Source organism: Haplochromis burtoni, unplaced genomic scaffold (genome assembly GCF_018398535.1).
Source record: "Haplochromis burtoni strain Fernald_Lab_line unplaced genomic scaffold, NCSU_Asbu1 Contig_55, whole genome shotgun sequence".
Lineage (NCBI taxonomy): Eukaryota > Metazoa > Chordata > Actinopteri > Cichliformes > Cichlidae > Haplochromis > Haplochromis burtoni.
In genome coordinates this window covers 464,942-486,948 of record NW_024582416.1, presented here as the reverse complement: position 1 = coordinate 486,948, position 22,007 = coordinate 464,942, and the positions used below count along the sequence as shown (strand labels likewise).

Here is a 22,007-nt window from a genome sequence, read left to right as displayed (position 1 = left end):
GACATGACAAACACGGGCTCAGGGGATGGAAAGTTTGGCTGGGAAAACTGAGCGATGCTGAGAAAACCACCTCACACAACAATTCAGGTCAATATGTGACCGCGGTCTCTAATTTGATGTTCTCTAGCACGTTGGTCCTCTTTTTGGATTTCGTCGTCCATTTAAACAGAAATCTTTAACTCCGGTCCATGACAGGCATGCCAGGAGGTGCACTCCTGGAGCCAGAGACACACTTTTCATTTCTAAAAATAAACCTGCTCCCCCCTCATCCTAGTTTTCAAGCAGGGAGTATAAATAAGGGAGGAAGGAACAATGCTCACAGCTTGAACTGCTGGAAGGGACCGTCATTATTTTCAACAACAATTATGACAGAATTGCACTCCTGCGACTCCCCCCCCCGTTTGAATCATCCGTGAGCGAGGCTGATTCGCTCACAAACGTTTTCTCCTCCCACACGAGCTTTGGAGGAGTGTTATTTAGAAAACTGAATATAGAAATGATTTATTGATAACACAGTTTAGAAGTCCTTCTCGCAGCTGCCGGGGGATTGTTGCTTTGAAGACTGACTGTGAGCGATGTGAGTCACCGTAGCTATGTGATAGCCTCAAATTTGCTTCCTTTTGTTCCTTTCTTTGTTCAGGAAATTCGTCCTGTGCTCCTGAACCGAAGTGAAAGCAGCACACCTGTTTGTTGGCTGTGTTTAATCACGGAGACTTTAATGGCAAGCTGACCTCGGGACGCAATAGCTGGCCTTTTTGGGCAGGCGCGCGTGATGACAGGCATCAGTCTGACATGGCAGTAATCCAAGAAAGGGCGGGAGTGTTAATAGTGTGTACCGTGTCCTCACCCCGATGGACCCCACTTCCCTGAAGGGTGTTTAAAACAACTCGGCGCCTGGGTCCAACGTGGAAACACAGGAAACATTCATCCCTCAGCCAGTACAGGCCACTGTGGGTTAACCTTCATGACAAGAAGGATCCACGGCTCGTGCCCATACTCTCTTTCTCTCTCACATCTGTTGTCACCATGTGATGAGGGAATTAAGCCTGTTTCTGTGAATTTAAAAATGATCCAGTTAGGGATGGGTACCGGTGTCCGGTGCCATGATGGCACCGGTTCTGACATAAACGGTAGTAACCAGACCGAAAAGCAGCGCACATTTCGGTGCTTTATTTCGGTGCTTTTTTTTCCTGAGCTGTGATACACTTCTAGCCAATCATTTTACGTTTCCGAGGATAGTAGGCGGGGCCAGGTACGTACGTTCTTTTAGAGCAGAGCTACAGATTAAAAATGCCCAAGGCGAAGCGGTCAAAAGTCTGGCTGTACTTCACAGCAAAATATGCAAACTCAGCAGCCAACAAGTGCTTTAAGCTGATACTGTGATACTGTCAAAGGAGGTAACACCTCGAATCCGATGAAACACCTGGCGACGCATAGCGTGTTTTTTTAAAAGCCGAGAAATGCGCCGTATTTGATAGCTTGCTGCGAGACCTCACACCGTGCACGTCGGGTGGGTTGCCAGTTATCGGACCCGGAGCAACATCCCCCAAAAACCCGAAGAATAGAGTCCTGGCCCCTAGCCCTGCCAGTGTAGCAGAAATGATGACGGATGATGATGCAGCAGCAGCCGTTCTTCTCTGCATGAGTAGCTTCATGTTGTTCGTGTGTAATTTACGTTGAGTAGGCTAACCACGTTATTACATTAATGCATGTAAGGTGAACTAGCAAACATCATCATAGCTACATGCGGCTGTCTTCTTGTTTGATGGCAGATACTCCCTTCACCCTGGCCAAAAAGGCTAAAATGACCAAAGAAAAAGTGGGAAACAGTTAACATGAGAGGTTTGGACAAAGTTTGTGTTTTTTCCATTGTTTAAGCACTGCTTCCAGCCAAGAGTGATACCATATATGCCCATAGCTGCAGAAAAGGCTAACATTGTTATCTTTTTACAAAAAAACCAGCTGAACATGAGAGGTTTTTGGACCAATTTTGTGTTCTCCATTCTTTAAGCACCGGTTCGAGCACCGTTTAAGCACCGGCACCGTTTCAAAAGTACCGATTTGGCACCGGTATCGGATAAAACCTAAACGATACCCATCCCTAGATCCAGTAACAACAACAGTGTTTTATTGCGCCCATTTTATCACAGCGGGGTCACTCCTTTGAGCTCAAGTGTTTTCAAAGACCACCAAGATCCTTAATTTAAGATATTCTGAAAAATACCAAGCACTCTGACTCCCACTCCCACTTAATGCTCATTCTACAAATCAAACAATCCATCACTGTTCGCCCGCGCAGGTAATGCAACCTGTGGTGTTTCCTCTGACACCTGCAGCAGTACGCTTCCCCAAAAGTGTTAAAATCTCCTCACAACCCATCGAGCGTGTGACGTGCAGCAGCTGAACGCGAGCCGACAGCTGAGCGCTTTTTAACGACCGCGCCGATGGCTGAACGAGACCTTCCGTCTGTGCAGAGGAGAGCTTCCCTACGCTACCGTTCTTGTCTCGGGTGTCTGTATCTGTCCGTCTCCCTCCGTGAGGTCCACCATGTAATGACACAAGCCCGCAGTGACAGCAGCGTACCAATTTCCAAACAGTTGCAGCAATTTTAAATCACCCCGAGTTCAATGTTCCCCGCCACCTGATAAATCACCCCTATAGGTTTTTCTTCAAAATGTCACGATATGAACTGCAGAGTCGAGAAAGCAGCACAAGCTGATCTTCGCCATCAATCCAGTCCATGTAACTCCTCGGCCTTATGGGAAAACCCGTGAACACGTTCATTACTGCAGCATTGTGGAGGCCGCAGCAGTTTCATCTACCCGTCCCTCGTCATCTGTTGATAATCGTGTTTTGCGCAATAAGACTCGGGGAGTGATGCCCCGCACTCTCTGAAAGTACACAACATCAATAACACAAGGTAATGACTTATTATCTATCGCCTTTATCAGATTGACAAAACCCGTGGCATTAACGGGGCGCTGAATGAGGCTGCCCACATCAATTAAATCCACACCTCTCATTGTTCACATTCAGGCGGCATTAAAGTATGACAAGTGAAACATAATTAGGTATTAAATTGTATTAAATTGACCATTGAGTGTAACAGATTCGCAGCATGTTTCGTACGTCCCTCATTAATTCATGCAAAACAGCATTAATCCATCATAAGCATGCGTGCTGCATGCTTCACTTTTTCTCACCTTGTCTTGTGATAATTCCCCTAACCCCCCGTCTGCCCTTTCTGAACACTGAATGTGGAGAGACAGCAGAGCACTTGTTCTCATCTATAGTAGGCTCACATACTCCCGCGCAGACTTCACTGAGTGCAACAGTTTGTTGATTCTGAATCACTCCTGCAAATATTGAACACTTTGTAATTCATGTTGTCTCAGACTTGAGTAATCTCTCCGACAAAGAATAGGAGGCAAAAAAAGAGAAGGAAAGCTAACAAGGGTGAACCAGCCATGCTCCGGAAATGCTGTTGTTTGTCTTACGATGGTGGAGAGTAATTGTTGTGGGCTCATTCGTTTTCAGGGGGCCTACACGTAGCGTGTAGGAGTTGTTCAAAGCTCGAGCCTCAAGGACGAACGTAAGAGGCCAATCGGGAAGTGGCGCAATGATGCAGCGATGCAGTCGTTACCCTGTGAGGGTTTGCTTCCTGCGTTACTAACATGACAGCGGCAGACTGTGTCGTGCAACATCGATATCCATGCAAGTAAAGAAAACACCTCAAATTTTGTTCTTTTACTGTGAAATGTATTCACAGTGCAGGGCTGCTGTCTTTGCACACATGCAAAACATGTTTATGTGGAAATGTTACAGAGTGGAATTATAAACAAGTCATTGTGAGATATCGGGATTCATTCTTTACGTTTGAAGGCGCTCGTCATCAAAAATCCTTGTCAGTATTAATTCTTTGGATTCATGGTGACGGTCACCAAGTGTTTGAGGCAGTAACTGTGTCTCAATCCAGATCTTCAGGTCTTGCATGTGAAAGCTACCTTTTCCTGAATTAACTGACACAAAACAACAAAATATATTTTCATAAAGCATGCAGAGGATTGTTCCGTTTCCAGTATCTAGCATGCGAGAAAGAAGAAAGATGAAGTTAAGAGTAGGTTGCAATTATTTAAGCGCTGCTGGGACTTTTTAAATTGCCGTGGTTTATTTTTTCGCGACAGAACACCACTAAACCTCATATTGTGTGGTATTTTCCAGAACTGCAGACTACTGAGCTTCAGACTCCTGAATTAGGACACAGCTATGGTGGCAGATGTGACTGTCACATCTCCCATCCACGGCCCCGGGCTAAGGCTAACACTCTGGTCCTGGCTGTGATGTGCATGAGCTTTGTTTCTAAGCAACCCCAGCTCAAAGCTTGGAGAGTCTAGATGGGGTGGGTGGATGGAGGTCTGTTGTGTTAGTGGTTCCACTTAAAGGGTTTGCTTTTGAAGCAGTTATGTCAGCTTTGTTGAACTTGAGCAGAACCTTGAGTTGCCTAGCTTCCCAGCTGTGATGCAAGTGCTGGCAAACATCTTTATCAGCAGCTCATACATTTGAATTTTTAGCAAGCAGTCGAAATTTAGGGGTTTATTTTTACCAGAAAGCTGCAAACGTGCTCCCACTGAACGAGTATTTGCATTGCCTGTGTATCCTGAACCTAGAGTGATACTGTACCTGTGAGTCACCTTTTATTCTACAGCGTGAGCGCTCATGACAAAAGTTTAGGTTGCTGTAACTGCACGCTCACCTGTCTTTCACTTTCTTTCCTTCCTCAAGTGCCTGCCGCTCTGACAGCGCACAGATTCCCACACATACTTGCGTGCTAACCAGTCTGACATGATGAATTATCTCTACTCACCTCACAGAGTTTCAAAAATGGCTTGTTGATGAGACTCTGTGGAAGGGGCTACAGAGAGACCCCTCAGGGATGAAAATAAAAATAGAGTAAAGAAGGGAGATCCAGTGAAAATGGGCTCCATGGTTGACCTGTCACCAGTCAGCGAACCCTGCTGTCTGTGTGTTTTTAAATCTTTACATTCAAAACAACGTGTGACACTATCACTCTTTTTCTTCTTGTTGCTGAATTTCATCCTTTGTGACTGTTTCTGGGTTTCTGTCAGTCTTCTACATGTGAAACATCAGGTGACACCCCCCTTCCTTAAATCCAATCCAGCCTGGCTGTTGTCAGGCATTGCACCCGTGTTTTCCATGTCTCCTTCCACCATTGCATCAACTCAATCAGCCCACTCACTCCACTGAATTATTACTAGAATCATGTGGTTTTAGTGACTGCCTGAGGAAGCAAATGAAAACCAGCCAGGCCCCGTAAGAGTGACTTTGCACAGATGTTGACTATCAGGGCGGCGGGAGTTTACATATCTGATCTACGCTGCTTATTTAAATCAGATGGGTATTACAGCTTTATGAGATGTGCACAGTAAAAGCGGATAACATCAGCTCACAAGCTTATTTGTCTATTAACCCTATGTAAAGGGCAATAAAAAGCATCGTCTGCCTTTAAAATTAGGCACACTTCAGCACTGTTTGCAAACAGCAGGTTGGCCGTTTCAAGCATCTTAAAAGCTGTGCTGTAGATTCAGGCACTCTTAATATCTTCTGTTACTGCATGTAATCCCAGAAAGCCTGGCTCCATGCTTTCGAGTTCAGGGCTATCTGGGAGCCTCCATCTGTCCTGTTCTTGTTGATGAAGTCAGTTCTTTATGACTTTGGCTTTGTGTTTGGGCTTGTTAACGTGCTGCAGAATGAATCAGATGCCTCCCCGATGGCTCTACGTGACTAATAAAAACCGAAAGTTCTCAGAACTTCTGCACAGCGTATAAAATGTTTTATGAAGCAAAATGGAAATTAAAGTCCAGGTTATCAAAATGCAAAATCTGAGTGTGGTCTGACCTTTTGTAGTGTAATCATTTTCATCCCTCAAAGGTCATTTTTGGACCAAGCTTGCTCTGTTATTGACCGGCCTTCTCGTTACTGTCGATTGTTGGGGCTTTAGTTTGTACTGTAGGAGGCATTCATGAAACCTGCCAGCCAAGATCAGTCAAGGCCAGCACAAAGAAATAGTTCAAAATCAACTGTGTCCTTCCCACAGGTTATTTCACATTATTTATCCTTTCATTGAGTTTGGTCGAGGTAAAGGTCATCTCTCAATCCTGGCAAATCAGCTGATAATTAGTTTAGGTCTACCTGCAGCTAGTGCTGCCTCTGCAAGCCTCTTTGCAGCCCACCAAAGACGGCTGCAAAGAGTCTGCTGTCCCTGATGCCTGCTCTGCACGGTGTCGGGGTTTTGGCTCGTGCTCATCACCTCTGTGCTCAGAAGGTCACAGAACAGTTATTCTGCCAAAAATAAATTACTGCCGATTGAAAAACAATCCTCGTTTGGCTTATTTGGCTTTGACTGAAATGTGTTTGAGATTAAATAGCTGTTGGATTCAGAAACAGAAATTTGATTTGTTTTAATGATTAATTGCTTTCAAACTTGAGGCACTGTTCAGCAAACATGTCTAAAACCTAAAGAGACTGATGCAGACTAAATAGACAAATAACTGCACAGCATCTTCTGAGTATTAATTTTTTCTGCGGGACTGTGTCATGCAAAGAAAGGTTTCACAGGAATCCCAGAGCCCTGTGAAAAACACAATGACTGAATAGTTTCAGTGGCGGTAACCTGAAGTAATCGTTTTCTATACGATTTTCTCAGTCTGTCACATTATTGTGGAAAAACTGTGACATGCACAGCTTTCTAAAGGTCCCACATCAGCATCAGGTTAAAGTCTGGACTCTGGTCATTGCAGCACCTTGACTCTTTTCTTTTTCAGCCTTTTCCTCAGAATGTGCTGCTCTGTGGACAAACGTCACCACTTTGATCTCAGGTTGTTCCAGAAGTCTTGTGGCTTGTTCAGATGCAGCTAAGTCGTTCTGCCTCGTTCTCTTAAGGTGGAAGATGTTTTCTCCTGCAATCCTTCCAATCTATCCATGCTTGTTCAGTTTCTTTTTCCAGTCGTACCGGCATGAACTTTAACATTTACCATGCTAACTGCCGCCTGTAAAGTCTGAGATGGAGCTGTTGGGTCTGACGTTGTGGTGAGATGCTGGGGACTTCCACTCCTGGCTAGATCCTGGCTTGTAACAACACAAGCTGTATAGTAACATCAGTGATAACAGAGCGAGCTGTTTGAAGCACTGCTGTAAATCAGGCTCTCACACTAATTACATACATCAACTGTATGTCGGAGGAAAAGTTCAGATCGGCTACAAACACCTGTGGGTGGATTTGGATGGAGGAAGGTTGAATGTCGCTCAGAGGTGAAACCGGACACATCTGAGCGACATTCAACCTTCCTCCATCCAAATCCACCCACAGGTGTTTGTAGCCGATCTGAACTTTTCCTCCGACATACAGTTGATCCAAAGGGTAATTAATTTAATAGTCTATCAGTAGCAGCCCGTAAACGTTGCTCCTATCGCCTAATTTTTCTGATTTGATTTTGTCCAGATTAACATCACAGCTAATCATTCAGCACTCTGACTGACTTTGTGCTTCTGATGTTCCAGCTGACTTTGGAGAATAAAAGGCGAGCGAGAGACAAAGATCTGAAGTGGACTGCTGGTATCTCTTCCATCTCCAAAAAAATCATTATGTTAGGCTCCCACCCTCCACACTCCCGGGCTGCTGTGGTCTGCAGCGAGGAAAATTACATTAGAGGGGAAAGGATTTCAATTGTCTTCTTCAGACTCAGGAGCGCGGTTGCCTGCCGGGCTTTGCAGACCTGTAGCGTTTTAAAAATCGCTTCCGAGATGGGATTGACTCGGAGGCTAGTCCGGACCTTCCCGTCAGTCAGCGATCTGGAGCTGGGAAGTTGATACAGCGATAAACTGCTGCTGACTCGAGCAATAAAAACATTTGATACACTTGCTGATTTTTAATAGGCTGCCTTTGACATGTTTGTTTGTTTATTCTGTGTCGTCGCGGCAAATAAACAGTGCGACGATATCAAATTATCTCTGTTTTCCCCGAAACTCCTCAGTGGCTGCAAAGACAGCAAAGGATGGGAACTTCAGAGCGCGTTGCTACAGCAACAGCAGTTCTGAGGCCTCGTCTAACAAGTTGCCTGGGAATGCAGTACCGGCTGTTACATAAGATGCGGCTTACTCTGCCTCTGGTTCTCTCTCACACGCAGGGCTTTTCCTGTGGCAGAAATTCACATTCAGCATGATTTATTCATAGCTGGATTGCTGCGCTGGATTTATGATTCCACCATGTAAATGCAAACACATGCAATCAACCACACTTGGCAGGAATTTGTGTGGGGGCATTGTTGCACTCCAAGTCCATTTCTGTAGCTGCTGTAAATGAAAAGATTTAGATTGAGGAGATTGTTGTTTGAATAAGAAATGATGCAAAGACAGCAAGACGATTTGGCCTGTGATGTTGCGCAGGATGAAATTAGCAGAGAACAAAGCGAAGTGCGCTTCACTTTCCCGGCAAAAGTATTAATTGTGTTAAAATCCAAATAGCAAAGAGGAAGCAGGAACCTGGTGAAGCACAAAAGCCTCGAGGATTGTCGTTCTCGGAGGAATAAAGAACGCTGATCCTGACACTTTGTTAAATTTCTTTCTGTCACCTCTCGCTCCCTCCCCACTTTGACTGTCGGAGACAAGGGGAGCCGCGAAGGAGCGCTGAGCACAGCACAGATAACACTCTTCATCATTAACGGGCTCACGATAAGTATTCAGACATTCAGCGGCTTCTCCTTATCTGGCCTCCATAATCTCTCAGCGGCTAAATACTAAGGCTGCGTTTAGCTCGCCACACCGTAGGTGCAAATCGCCGCCGCAGAAGAGAAATAGTCCTTTTACGTCTGTTGGTACAGCCTGCCAATAACCTAATAATTTTTCAAGAGATTAGTGCCTCAGACTTGTGTGCAGAGCCCTCCTGGGGTTTACGGGAATATGCATAGCTGCCGGTATACTTCCTGTTCACTCTCTGACGGTATCATTTTACAGTCTCTGCACCCGTTATCTCCCCAGACTCTCCCGAAACATATAGCCAAACACAAACTGTCTTTCCTTAATCCTTAATGTTGTTTACAGAAGCCCAGAAGACAATACCTTCTAACCTCCGCTAGCTTCTGCTCACTATAATCTGTTCCTTCATCCTCTCAGGAAAACCTCCACCCTGCTGGGAGAAAGATAGTAGGCTGTAGGCTTTGATTGCTGTTGAGGGATGCAGGTAGGGGGCTCTATCTCACTGCCGTTTCTCACATCCAGGCAGCACATCTAGGTGTGTAAGCACAACCACATGCAACTCGGTGCAACACAATCCACTGGAGGCTACAGTGTGACAGTCCAAACACACACACCTACTGTTACATCGGCTGTGAGCATGTTGCATGCTGCTTCCCAGCACTTTGTTGCTAATATCCTGGGAAAACTAAACTTGTGAATTACGAGTTTTGGGGAGGTTTTTTTTAACCTCTGACATCTTTAAAAATTGTATTTTCATGTTTGCTAATCTTTCATAAGCTGTTCTGTAGCTGTAATAACATATTTTCAGGTTTTGAGCTTGGCTATCACTCATTTAGTTCACATTATAAGTCAATAACTGAAAAATGATTCTGTTAGAGTCACTGACCTATGAAACTTTTATATTATTTTGATATTTCAGTACATACTATTATTTTTATTGTAGAACTGCATCATTGTTAATCACACAGGTGTAGGCAAGCTAAAAATCCATGTACCCTGCAGGTATTTTTATGATTGAGGAATTTAGCCAGATTCTCTCTACATCAGGGGTGTCAAACATAAGGCCTGGGGCCAGAATTGGCCCAGCAAACACTTCAATCCTGCCCACTGGACAGTTTGGAAAATGTCTGTAAGCACATAAATTGTGTATTTTTTACTTTTAATGTGTGATTGTGGCCTGAGGTGACTGTTTTTGTAATTTGGCGCTATTTAAATGAGACTGAACTGAATCCTACATAACGATCTTCCCTAGAGCTGTTCATACTACACCAATAAAATTAAGTAATAGTTAAAAATTAAATGACAGAAAAGTTCCTGTTTATTACAACATTTTCTGTGAATTAACAAAAATGTTAAGCCTGAAACTTTTTCTGTAATTTTACGTATTTATTTCTTACAATTTAGGCTCAAAGAGGTGAACTGACAGATTTCTTTATTGTGTTCAAGGCCGTCTGTGTGGCAGAAAGAGCAGGGCTCAAAGGACTCGGGAACAAAGGGGGTAAACTAAAAAGCAGCTGTATTTCTAAACTTAAATTAACTACAAAGTAATGCAGGTCACAAACGAGGAAACCAAAATGCCAAATCGTTAAGGAGGAAAACTATATCCTATGTCCTATGAGGGACATCACAACAAAGAGCACAGGGAAACTGAGGATTTAAATACACACGAGGGGCCTTTCTCAATATGCGTACTTGTGCGTACTTGCGTTCTCGTGTACTCGTGATACATCATCAGTCGGAGACCAAGTACTGTTCCAATTCGAAGTACGCATCAAGCCGAGAACGCGGAAAAGTCCCGGATGTGTTCTCGCTCCGCCCGTTTTATCGAACATGCATCGGTGGTGACTTGTGTGGACTTGGTACAGCTAAATATCCCAGAATCCATTTCCTCCAAAACTCAAACGCGGCAATGGCGGACGAGCGGGGCTAAAAACTTTTTAATATTACTCTTTCTGGGTCACAAAATAAACTTTTAAGTTATTTTCAAGCGAGAATGTAGCTGTGTAAACTTCAAATATCTGCTTGATTTATCAAAATATCACATATTTCCAAACATGCTCCGACGTTTTCGGAGACGTCTGTGACCCACCAGCTCCATAGCAGACAGCGAGGTCGAGGGTTGTTAGAGCCGATGAGAACAGCGGACTCCCGGCACGTTGTTTTCAACCCCTCCGCGGTCTTTTCGCTACTCAGGTTAAACAAACCCCTATTGTATTGAGTGTCCACTACAATAAAAATAAAAGCGTTCTAACATCTCACCTGCTTGTTTTTATTAAGGTATGTACACGTATGTACATGTACACTATTTTTATTAATAGAGATTTCACTACTTATACATGATGTATAAGTCACTTAGATCACTTCTAAATGTTAATGTTTGGTTTATTTCAGTGTTTTATTTGTTCCTGAGTAAATCGGTTTGGCTGTGATTAAAGTTCAGCTTCATAACATATTACTCACAGTTAAATTAAGAGGGGACGGCAGTTAAAACTCCGGACCTGTGTGTGACATCATCAAGTATGCTGGTGTTCCAAATGTACAAATCACGAGTCCGTACTCGCGTTCTCGGTGAGTACGTACTTGCTGAGAATGCGAGTACGGACTCGCGTACTTGAGAATTGAGAAAGGGCCGAGGTAATTAGGAGGCGAGAATACAGAAAACAAGACACAGGTGAACAGAATCTAACTAACAAGACAAGGGGAGTGAAACTAAATGCAGCACACACAAGACAAGGAACTATCAAATTAAAACAGGAAGTAGACCAAGACTAAGACAAATGAACTTGACCACAACTAACCAGGGACACGACCAGGGAGACAGAAAGGTCACCAAACATGGAGACAAGGCTGATTTCCACAGGAGACGCTGAGTAAAAGACACAGAGACTAGGACACAAAAGGGAATGAACTAACCAAACAAGAAACCATGAACTGGAAATACAGATAAACATTCAGAGGGACTAGGAAAGTAGGACATAAACAGAAAGAGGCCAAACACAAAACTCAATGAACCTAAAGACACAAAGAAAATCAAAACTGTAGCTCACCAACACAGAAGATCCAGCAGATATCTCATGATCGAATGTGGAGTTAACCTTATTTTCCCTGACAGAGTTTCACTGGTCTGACACACTAACGTCAAAGTGGGCTGTTCGTGGCCCCCGATGTGAAAGAAGTTTGGTGCCAGAGCTTTAGTTTTTCATGCACACATATCAGGAAGTGATCATATATGTCTGTCTTTATGCAATGGAGTGTTTAGTCAGCGGTGATAATAAAAGCAACATGAATGTAGCTCTTTTTTCTCTGAACTGAGATCAACAGACGATCAGTCATGAAGTCACGTGACGATTTTACTTCATTTCGTTCTCACGCCAATTTAAGAGCCAATGCATCTCCTATCTGAGCAGCCGTGCGAACATAATGTCCGCATGTGACCCACGCGGCGCTGTGATTGCGACGCTCTGTTTTTATCTCGTGTCTCAGCGTTAGGTGTCAGTCACAGCGGCGATCATGAAAGAAACAGTTTGTTTCGAGTGTCACGGCCGGAGAAAGACAGATGGTCAGTGAGAAAAGATACGAGTGACAAATGATTGGTCCCCAATTGCTGTGTCAGATGGAAAAAGCTCACTTAGCTGAGTATTACATTAGCAACTACAATGCTGCTGGTACAGATTTAGCTCACATGCTACACTCAAGACCTACGCATGAATTGTCCAGTGCTGTCGCTTTGATGGACAAGTGAGCAGGATGTCTGCCAAAGATGTAAGTCGCAGCCTTATTTTGATCTGAGCTGCTGTGGCAGATATAACGAGGCTGACAGAGCTGACAGACTTACTACTTTGTCTCCTTGTCCATTAGCTCCTTCTCAAATCTAATAGCTCAGGTCATTGCTGATTTGTCCTGAGGGTTGAGGACGCAATTCCCTTTCCTTTGATTTTCGAAGAAAAGGCCAGAATTCTACGGAGACTGCATTTAACCTTTGGGAGATGGATAAGGAAGCTGCTCTATTGATTAGTTTTGCTCAGAAAATGAGGGGTGTGACTTTACTTTGGCCAGCTGGATTGGATACTGCTGGATAAGGCCATTTCAAACAATACTATGTATACTCACCTCATGAGCCTATCTTTGTGTGTGCGTGTCATAAGGAAGGAATCACCTACTGTAGCAGGATTTTTCAGAGTACTCACAACTCGCAGGGTGGAAACCATCCGGGCTGCTGCAGCTGGTAATCATTTAGTAATTACTGAATCATTAAATGTGTGCCGAGTACTGATGGGTCAACATGACGATGGGTGTCACAGCTGGTGTGAGCCCATCGTAAAATAAAAAAATAATGTAGGTTTAAAATGAACTTAGCAGTTGTTTTGAAGTTATTCTACATATTGTTTCTTTTTTTGTATGCGATTTAAAAGTTAAAGTTGAACTTGTTTTCTACATCATTTAAAACTCTATCTCTCAGGGAAAACGATCCATCTTTAAGGAAATCGTCTTCATTGCTCTTGCAGCGGTAAACCAGTAAACAACCAAATTAACCACATTAAAAGAACTAAAGTAGTTCAGACTTTTTGACATCTCAGAAAGGACGGATTCTTCCACTGATGCAAAATGCTGCAACTATTCCTCGCACGTTGCTTCACGAGCAGGACTCTTCTTCACAGTCGCCCGTAACCAAATCCCGTCCCGCTTAGTGCTGCGGTTAGCCACGACACTAACCACTTCCAAGTCTGAAGGTCGCATGCCTTTGATCTCTCAGTCTAGTGCAGCGCTTTATTAACTTTTAACTTTGTTTTCAACTCCAGTTAGGGCCTGAGCCAGTGGAAGAGTGGAAGCTGTCACTGATACTGAGGGCAGATATAATGCTATTTAAATGCTAATGTGTTAAGAGGAGCAAAACGACCTTTACTCACACTGTGCACGCGGGCGGGGTGGCAGCACAGAACAGAAGGCCTTAATAAATGAGCGTCTTCCTCTGAATCTGTTTCCTGTCTGTGTACACCTAATGTCAGGTAGAAGGTGTGTTTATCACAGCTGAGCCCTGGAGCCTGTGACAGCATTATAGACATGTGTATTATGTCAAGGGGGGAAACAGATATTGGATGATTGTGGAGGGTGTGTGCGTTAAGTTGAACGATCATTTCCTTTTTCTGAGTTGATCTCTAATAAGTTAGCATGTCTGGAGTAACAGCAAAGGTCTCCGTTTTCTCAAATATCAGCTTTTCTTAATTTTTCTCATGTGCACAGTCAGTGTCGTTATTATCATCACATCAACACTAAAAGCCCAGTAGCTTAATGGTTGTACCCCAAACACTATTTCCACTGCACTTCTGGATTCAGCTTCCATCCTAGCAGTGCTTCTAAGCAGTTGGCACCCTTGCCAGGAAGCCAATAATGTGATGGCAGGTGCTGGTATCAGTGTATAAACAACAAGCCCTCTCCCTGTCCACAGATGTCACTGATACTTGTCTCCCTGTTTGCAAAGTACTTGCCAGAAGGATGTGCACTCACTGAGAGAGCTGTCTGCCTCACTCAGGGTGCTTTGGCTAAAAATTAAGTCAACTTTCAAATGTTTCTGATCACAAATCTATTTTTTTCTGTCTTTTTTTGTAGCGGATGATAAATTTGGTATCGGCACTGGTAGAAGGTGAAAAAGAAGAAAGAGAAACTGAGGGCAGATGGGTCTGTCATCTGTCGTATAATCCCAGGAAGTACCATAACTCTGCGGTTAGGTAATTTATTCAGTGCAGCTCCCTGAGATACCTCAAGGAATAGTGAGCTGTCAAAGAAAAGCCTTGGAGTAAGACAGTGACATAACTTCAGATAGAAACGTAGCATCGCATCAATCAATAATGCAGCGTCATCCTCCTGTTTCACATGCTAGCAGGGAATGATCTGGACTCAAGCTTAGCAAGTCCACCTGAATTATCCCATTCAAATGCATTCAGCAGTAATGCGTCTGATGAGCTTTTTCAGCGTAGTTCTGTGCAGCCGTACAAAAGCAACCTCTTCCCTCGGGCGTGCTTAGAGTAGCCTGGATTAATTTTACATCAGGCTGCCAAGAAGACATCCTCACGTAAGACTGGTAAACAACGAGAATTTGTTTTCATCTCGACAGATGGAGGACGGCAGCAACAGAAGAGCACGGCTGCACCTCAGGGGTTGAGATCTTAGACCTCATTAAAAATAATTTTGAACGGAATAAATTTGATCCAATTTGAAAGATGAAAGGGAACATCCACCCTTAGTTACGAGCCACTACCAGCAGAGTAAGTCGTTCTCGTGATCTTGCTCAGGTTTTTGATCTACGAATACGAGACTCAATCAAGCTATTGACAAAATAATCTAAATCCTCAATATTCCCAGGGAAAGTCCCTTAACCGGGAGAAAAGACCTGAAAAGGAATTTCACAGATAAAACTGATGCAGGTAAAGTTTATATGATTGTGAAGCTTTTGCCGGGATATTCAAATGTTTCACTGTCAGCACATGAAAATCCACTAACGTGGTGCCTTCGCTGACCTCAGTGTGCATCAGTCATATAAACGCTCCTCGGCTGATTTTGGCAGATGTTGGAGTTCAAAACTCTCATAATTTTATTGTAAGTGCAGCACATCTGGGCTTCTGATCTATGTGCTCACAAAATACGTTACAAGGAACATGTAGATAAGATGAATCTGAGTCAGTTTTATACAGAGGCAGGTTATAAAACGGAAACGCAGAAGTCATTGAACCCTGTTAAAGGACCCTGTCTCTATGAGAGGAGACATTTCACAAGAGCAATGCATTATAAAAGTCATAGTTTAATGTTGCAGTCAGTTACACATTATGAAGTTATGTTGGTTAAAAGTTGCTGTTTCTGCCTGACCTTGCCGTTAGAGATTTCACGTGTTCTGACAAATCTGTTCTTCACGTTCTCTTTTCTGAAAGGCACGAGGCCAGAGTTTAAATGCTTCTTTCAAGGATGGATGAAAATGTGACAGTAATGCAGAGTCCTTGGTGTTTGTAGGATAATGAACAAATACAACATAATAAGATGTGCCTTTAGAAATGCGGTGATCTTGGACATGCAAAATGGCCTTTTCATTCTTTCAATCAAAATGTGACAAATCCGTTCCCAGCACTATATGTTGATGTGAAAAAGAGAGGAATCTACTGTAAAAATCTAATTACAGGACAGGAATTAAAGAGTAAGGAGCGCCCAGACACTGCAAATCAAACGCACTCGATTAATGGATCATCATCCGTCTGAACACCTCTATAAAAGGTTTTTGCAGTTTGCAGGATTGTTGTGTGTTAATGCAATGTCACAATCTTCCCAGAAGTGGAAATCCCAGTAAATTCACCCCAAGGTCAGACCACGGAAAACCCAAGAGCTCCATCTCAGACTCTGCAGGCCTCAGTTTGCAGGTTAAATGTTAAAATTCACGACAGCACAATTAGAAAACGACTAAACAACTATGGAAGGACTGCCAAAGTGCAGAAACCAAACACCTCATACCAACCGTCAGTACGGTGGTGGAGCCATGATCGTTTGGGCAGTCACTGAGTGGACATAAGCTGCTGTCACAGGTGAGGCCATCTGTCCCACAGCTCAAGCTTGGACCAAACTGGGTCATCAACAGGACAATGATCCCAAGCACAGCAGCAAATCTCAAACAGGGCGAATAAGAAAGAACCAAGTTGCTGCAATGGTCCAGTCAAGGTCTAGCCCTCAACCTGACTAAAACGCCAGGGTGGGACCTTTAGAGCGCTGTGCATAAATGAATCCTCAGCGAACTGAGCCAACGTTGTAAAGAGAAGTGGGCCAACATTAACACACAACAGCATTAGAGACTGATAAAGTCATACAAGGACTCATTCCTTCAAGTTATCGCAGGTTGTTCTACAAGCTATTCAATCAGAGTGTGTACTTAGTACTTCACTGTATTGCATAGAGTCCTGTGAAACGGTCTTTTTCCCATAACAATACCTCCAAAAAACCATCAAACAAACTAATATTACACAAGGGAAGTCTGTGCTTCAGCACTCCTTCAGTCTTCAAGTCAGGTGTCCTTGGGCAAGATACTGAATGCCAAAATTTCCCCTGATGCATCATTTGGTGTGTGAATGTGATGCAGAGAGGTCTGAGTGGGCAGCAAGGTAAAAATGTCTGGATTATTTCTACCTCGTGTAGACAGCAGCTTCTGTATAGTGCCAGGAAGTACCACACAGAGATCATTTGTACGGTGCAGCTTATACAACTATTTAATTGCTCTGCAGGTTATTACTCTTAATTTCAAGGTGCAATGTTTTGAGAGGCCAGTAACACTAAGTACAGTCTAATTACCATTTTCCAAACATTCAGTCAGTGCAACAGGCAGCTATCAGCTTCCAACATCTGCTGGTGCTCTGCTCACTCACACTGAAGATTTAGTTCTGTGGACTGAGGCATTAATGACGGTTAAGGGTCCAGCTGTCCTTTATTCATATCAAGGTATCAGAATTAAGTTTATGGAAATGTTTTGGGAATTTATAGAGTTGTTAATACGCTGATATGAGACTGTCCCATTCCCTCACTCTCTCCCGTTCCACAGTAGCTCATAAAAACTCTCCTTCATTTTATGGGGTTACAGCGGGAGTGAAAGTGCATGGGCTTTATGAGGCGTAGCAATGGCTGGCAAGAGGACTGAGATATGCTTATTTGTTTGTTTCCTATTTCACAAGACAGGCTGCAGATAAGTTTGAAATATGACATCACACTGCACTGTTCAGCTGCTCGTTGAAAACCAGGAGGTTTGGAGGACAGTCGCAATTATCAATATATTATGAAAAAGAGCAAACTCATAATTCACAGGCTCAAAAATATATTTTTACCTGTATAACTTGATAAGCATTCATTTTTTTGGCACACGTGGAAATGAGGACCAGGCCAAAAAATTTTATTTGTAAAAAAGCGTTCCACTAAAGTTGAGTTTTAACCGACATTGTCCCGACATGTTTAAAGGAAGGAGCCTGTAATTAGAACATGCAGCGCTGAGGCATAAAAGCAAACCTTTCCTCTGATTAAGTTAAACACATTGGAATAGAGCGCGGAGACGTTTGACCTCGGTGACCGATTGCACAGAATTGGTTTTTAATCTTTGGCTACAATGCCCAACAGAAGCAGAGAGGGAGGGTGCATCTGGAGATCACCTTCCAAGGTCTCCTTCCCGGCCTTACGCCTCACGGCACACTCCTCGGGGCTTTGACGGATGACACCAGCGCCGGCGAGTGATAGGCTATTATTTCACTTTGCTTTGGATAAATGGCAATGCGGGATCCTACCTGTCGCCTGCCCTTCTCTTTCTTTTGTCTTGTTCTCTTGTCCCATCTTTACAGCGGTATGCCACCGCAGACGGGAATAGAAGGTGAAAACTAAGAGTGCTGAGATTTTATCAGAGCAATTTGTGGATTTCTCCTCCACATTTCAGCTCTGCTGCTTTTTGACTTTTTGTTTTTTTCCTCCCTGCAGCCAAAGTGGGTTTGGAGAGTGAGAATAAGCTGGATAACGACCAACTTGTGTGTTATTTGGCTTTTTTCTCCCCCATCATTAAGTGTGAAATGCGTTTCTTTTTTGGGAAGCTGCTTTTTTTACCCTTATTCTGATGAAATTGTCTCTGCTTATTGCTTTCAGACCAACAGTATTCATGGTCCCCCTCGCAGTACTTCGATGAGGACAGCTACTCCCCTCCACCCAGGAACATGAAGGGTCTCTCCGGCGGCCGCCCTGCCCACCTCCAGCTCACCTCCCCCACCTCTGCCCACACCTGCGGCCTGGCTGATTGTGACCATTCCCTGGACCACCTGCACCACCATGTTGACTCACGGCCTCCTTCCTATCTCCTCAGCCCCACTGAGAGCTGCCCCCTTGACGGTCATCACCGCTGCTCCCCACGGAGCTCCATCCACTCTGAGTGCATGGTGATGCCGATGTCCATGTCGGCCACTGACCACTCTATCTCCAGTAGCACTTTCCCCCGCATGCACTACGGCAGCGCTTCGCGGGACAGTGGCGGGAACGCCTCGGGTGGCAGGGAATCTCGAGACAACGGCGGCTCATCCTCGCACGGCGGCAGTGGCAAAATGAACCGAATCCCAGCAAACCTCCTGGACCAATTTGAAAAACAGATGCCACTGCACCGGGACGGCTTCCACACGCTGCAGTACCAGCGCACCTCCACCACGACCACGACTACAGAGCAGCGCAACGAAAGCCCCGGGCGAATACGCCACTTAGTCCACTCAGTACAGAAGCTTTTCACAAAGTCACACTCCCTGGAGGGCTCCTCCAAGATGAACGGCACCAAAGGTGACTCGCACAGGGAAAGCTCGCACCACCACCATCACCACCACCAAGGCCACCACAAACACAGCAAACGCAGCAAGAGCAAAGAGCGCAAGTCCGACAGCAGCAAGCAGCGCTCGGGAGGTTGGTGGAGTTCGGATGACAACCTTGACAGCGACAGCACATACAGAACGCCGAGCGTCATGTCACGGCATCCTGTCGACCACATCAGCCACTGTTACCCCGAGTCTGTGCACGGCCACATGGTGGGAGATCTGTCGCTAAAGACCTCCAAAAGCAACAACGACGTGAAGTGCTCAGCCTGCGAAAGTATAGCCATGGCGCCAGAGGGCAAGTTCATGAAGAGAAGCTCCTGGTCAACGCTGACAGTTAGCCAGGCCAAGGAGGCCTACAGGAAGTCCTCACTCAACTTGGAAAAGCCAATGATGCCCACAGATCTCAAGCCCAACCTCAGGCCCTGCCACTATCTACAGGTGAGTTTGGCTTTGGTCAGGTTTAAGAACAGGGACTAGTCAGCAGACGCAAAAACGAGTAATTTTTCAGAACTCCTGACATCATCGCATTATTCTGCATCTTCAGTGAGCGCAGTAGTATAGTTGTAGTTACACTGGTGCACTGAGCTGCACTGCACCATTATGACTCCCCAACATCCCGGCTGGGATACAAGCGGGGGCCATCAGATTTCGACCAAACAAAATCAAACCTGCATGCCACCAAACAGAGTTTATTTTTAAATTAAATGCTCTGATTTGTATGTTGATGCAACAGAAGGAGCGATGATAGCGTTCGTTTTCTGTCACTGCAGTGCTTTGAGTGTCGTTTTATAGCGTTTTCAAGAACTTTAGCCTTTGTAGAAAAGACGAGCAAGCCTGCACTCACAGGAGAAGAAAAGCTGCTCGTCTCAGTTGGCTTTAAAAGCTGATCTGAAAGACAGTGTTTTGTTTGTCACTGCCCTGGATATTACATTGTGAACCTGTCCTATGGCTCAGCATGTGGCTGGCAATAGAAAGGACTAGCACAGCAGGACAAATCAATTAACTCTGTAAATGATCTGTGCTGGAGGGGAAGAGCTGGCAGTATGAGAATAAAAGGCCAGAAATCAATCTGGATTTTTTTTACTGTGTTGTTTTCTCTGATTTCACAGGATTCAGTCTGGAAAAGTTTAGCATTTAGCTCAGACCCATGATCGGCTCTGCAGGAGACCTTATAGCACAGAAGGGATCAATTCAGTGAGTCAGCACTTTTCACAAAAGGTTCTCATGGGTTTATAAGCATGCTGCAGGGTATATGGAATAAGAAAGTACACTTTCAATCCCAAATTGCAAATTCAAGCCAGAAAAACGACATTATGTAACCGTGCTGCTGCAAATATAACAATGTGAAATGTGATTGCATCATGTAAGTACTGCCTGTAGCCAAAATAAAGCGATCGTTCAGCGCAAAGAAAAAGAGCAGACTTGGAGACTCGTTGCTCTAAGCAGAGAGCGTGTCGTATGATTGCCTAATGTTGTAAATGAAAAGCCGACACGTCACTGAAATCAGCTTCAGCTGATATCATCGGACAGTTTTACGATGAGTTTTTCAGCACAGAATCAGGCAGACGGTGCATCATCCACTCCAGTTTTTTTGCATATCCAATAAGGAAAGTAATCTCTTAAAGAGAGAGTTGCAGTGCTGGCACCCCCACCTGTTCCCGTCTTCTGTTTGGTCATTCAGCTGAGGTAGTGTCCGAGTCACAGCACTATAAACACTTCTAAAAATATCCTGCCGCAGGGCTATATTTAGACCGGCGTTATCAATCCGATCCGTACAGGGCGTGACACATCTTCCCTCCCCAGAGGAAAATCAATGCGCTCTCAGGGAACGCTCGGAGACAACGTATTGAAGGAGAGGGAGAGAGAAAGTTGGAGATGCGTATATATGGCTGAGGTTTATGGCTCTGTGGATGTGCTGAGATACTTTAGGAAACAGAAGAGAGGAAACAAAGCAATGCTCCCCGTGGCTGCTGTTGTTGCTCATCAACAGGAGCAGTCAGGCAGAGAGATGGAGCCAATAGTCAGGAATGATACTCTACACACACTGAGGGGTCACATTGAGAAGTACTCGGGTCCTGCTGCTGCTGAATTGGGATTACCCACAACTGTCTGCTCTGCAGCAGCAGCATAAAGCCTATCCAGGGAGAGTGTGTGTGCCGAACCTGTCAGTGTGTGAGTGGCAGTGTTTGTGAAAAAGTGTGTTTTTTTCTGTTTATCACACACCAGATGGTTTGATGAGGTGCTAGTCACCTTGTTGCCGTCCTTGGGTGATGACGGAGAGAGTGAGAAACTTTGAAAGTTTGGTAGAACTATAGACACAGACTTTTATCATAGACTTATTAAAGTAATCTAACTTTGCAACTTTGTAACAAATCAATCCCATAAATCCTACTGCAGGTAATAAAGTTAAATGTTAATGTTTGTACACGTGGCAGGTCTGTGCGAGTCTTTGTGCGTGGAAGCAGGATGAACTGGACATTAGGGAAGACAGACGGGTTCATATAGAAGATTTTTCTCTAAAATGATAAGTGGTGGGGAATCAGACCTGGCATTAGCATCTCTTCCTGTCATCTCTCAAATTAGCCCTAATTAGCCCGCTCTGAGATCTGTACACACTAATAGCCACTGAACCATCTACTGTAATGCACGTGTAGGTGTGTGGGCCAGCCTTTGTCCGTCGTTGCAGTGTGCAGCAGACGCTGTAATCCATGTTCAAAATGTATCAGCATGTTATGCTAAAACACACTTTTAATTAATTTTGCAACACTTTGTTGGTTTTGTTATTGTTTTCCATGAATGGTCGGATGCTGCATCGCTGTGAATTATGGCCAGGAATGATCTCCTTCCTTTCACGAAGGATGTATTCTCAGTGTATCCTCC

At 44.4% G+C, this 22,007-nt stretch overlaps 1 protein-coding gene across 5 annotated transcripts in view; it reads left to right on the top strand.

Annotated features, from left to right (window-relative positions):
• Nucleotides 1-22,007, top strand: part of dlgap2a (discs, large (Drosophila) homolog-associated protein 2a) — a 142,064-nt gene that overhangs the window by 66,326 nt on the left and 53,731 nt on the right. For all 5 annotated transcript variants that reach the window (XM_042220770.1, XM_042220769.1, XM_042220768.1 and 2 more), the window contains one exon: nucleotides 18,421-19,565. In XM_042220770.1, coding sequence (XP_042076704.1) covers nucleotides 18,421-19,565 — 1,145 coding nt within the window. The remainder of the gene's footprint in view (nucleotides 1-18,420; nucleotides 19,566-22,007) is intronic.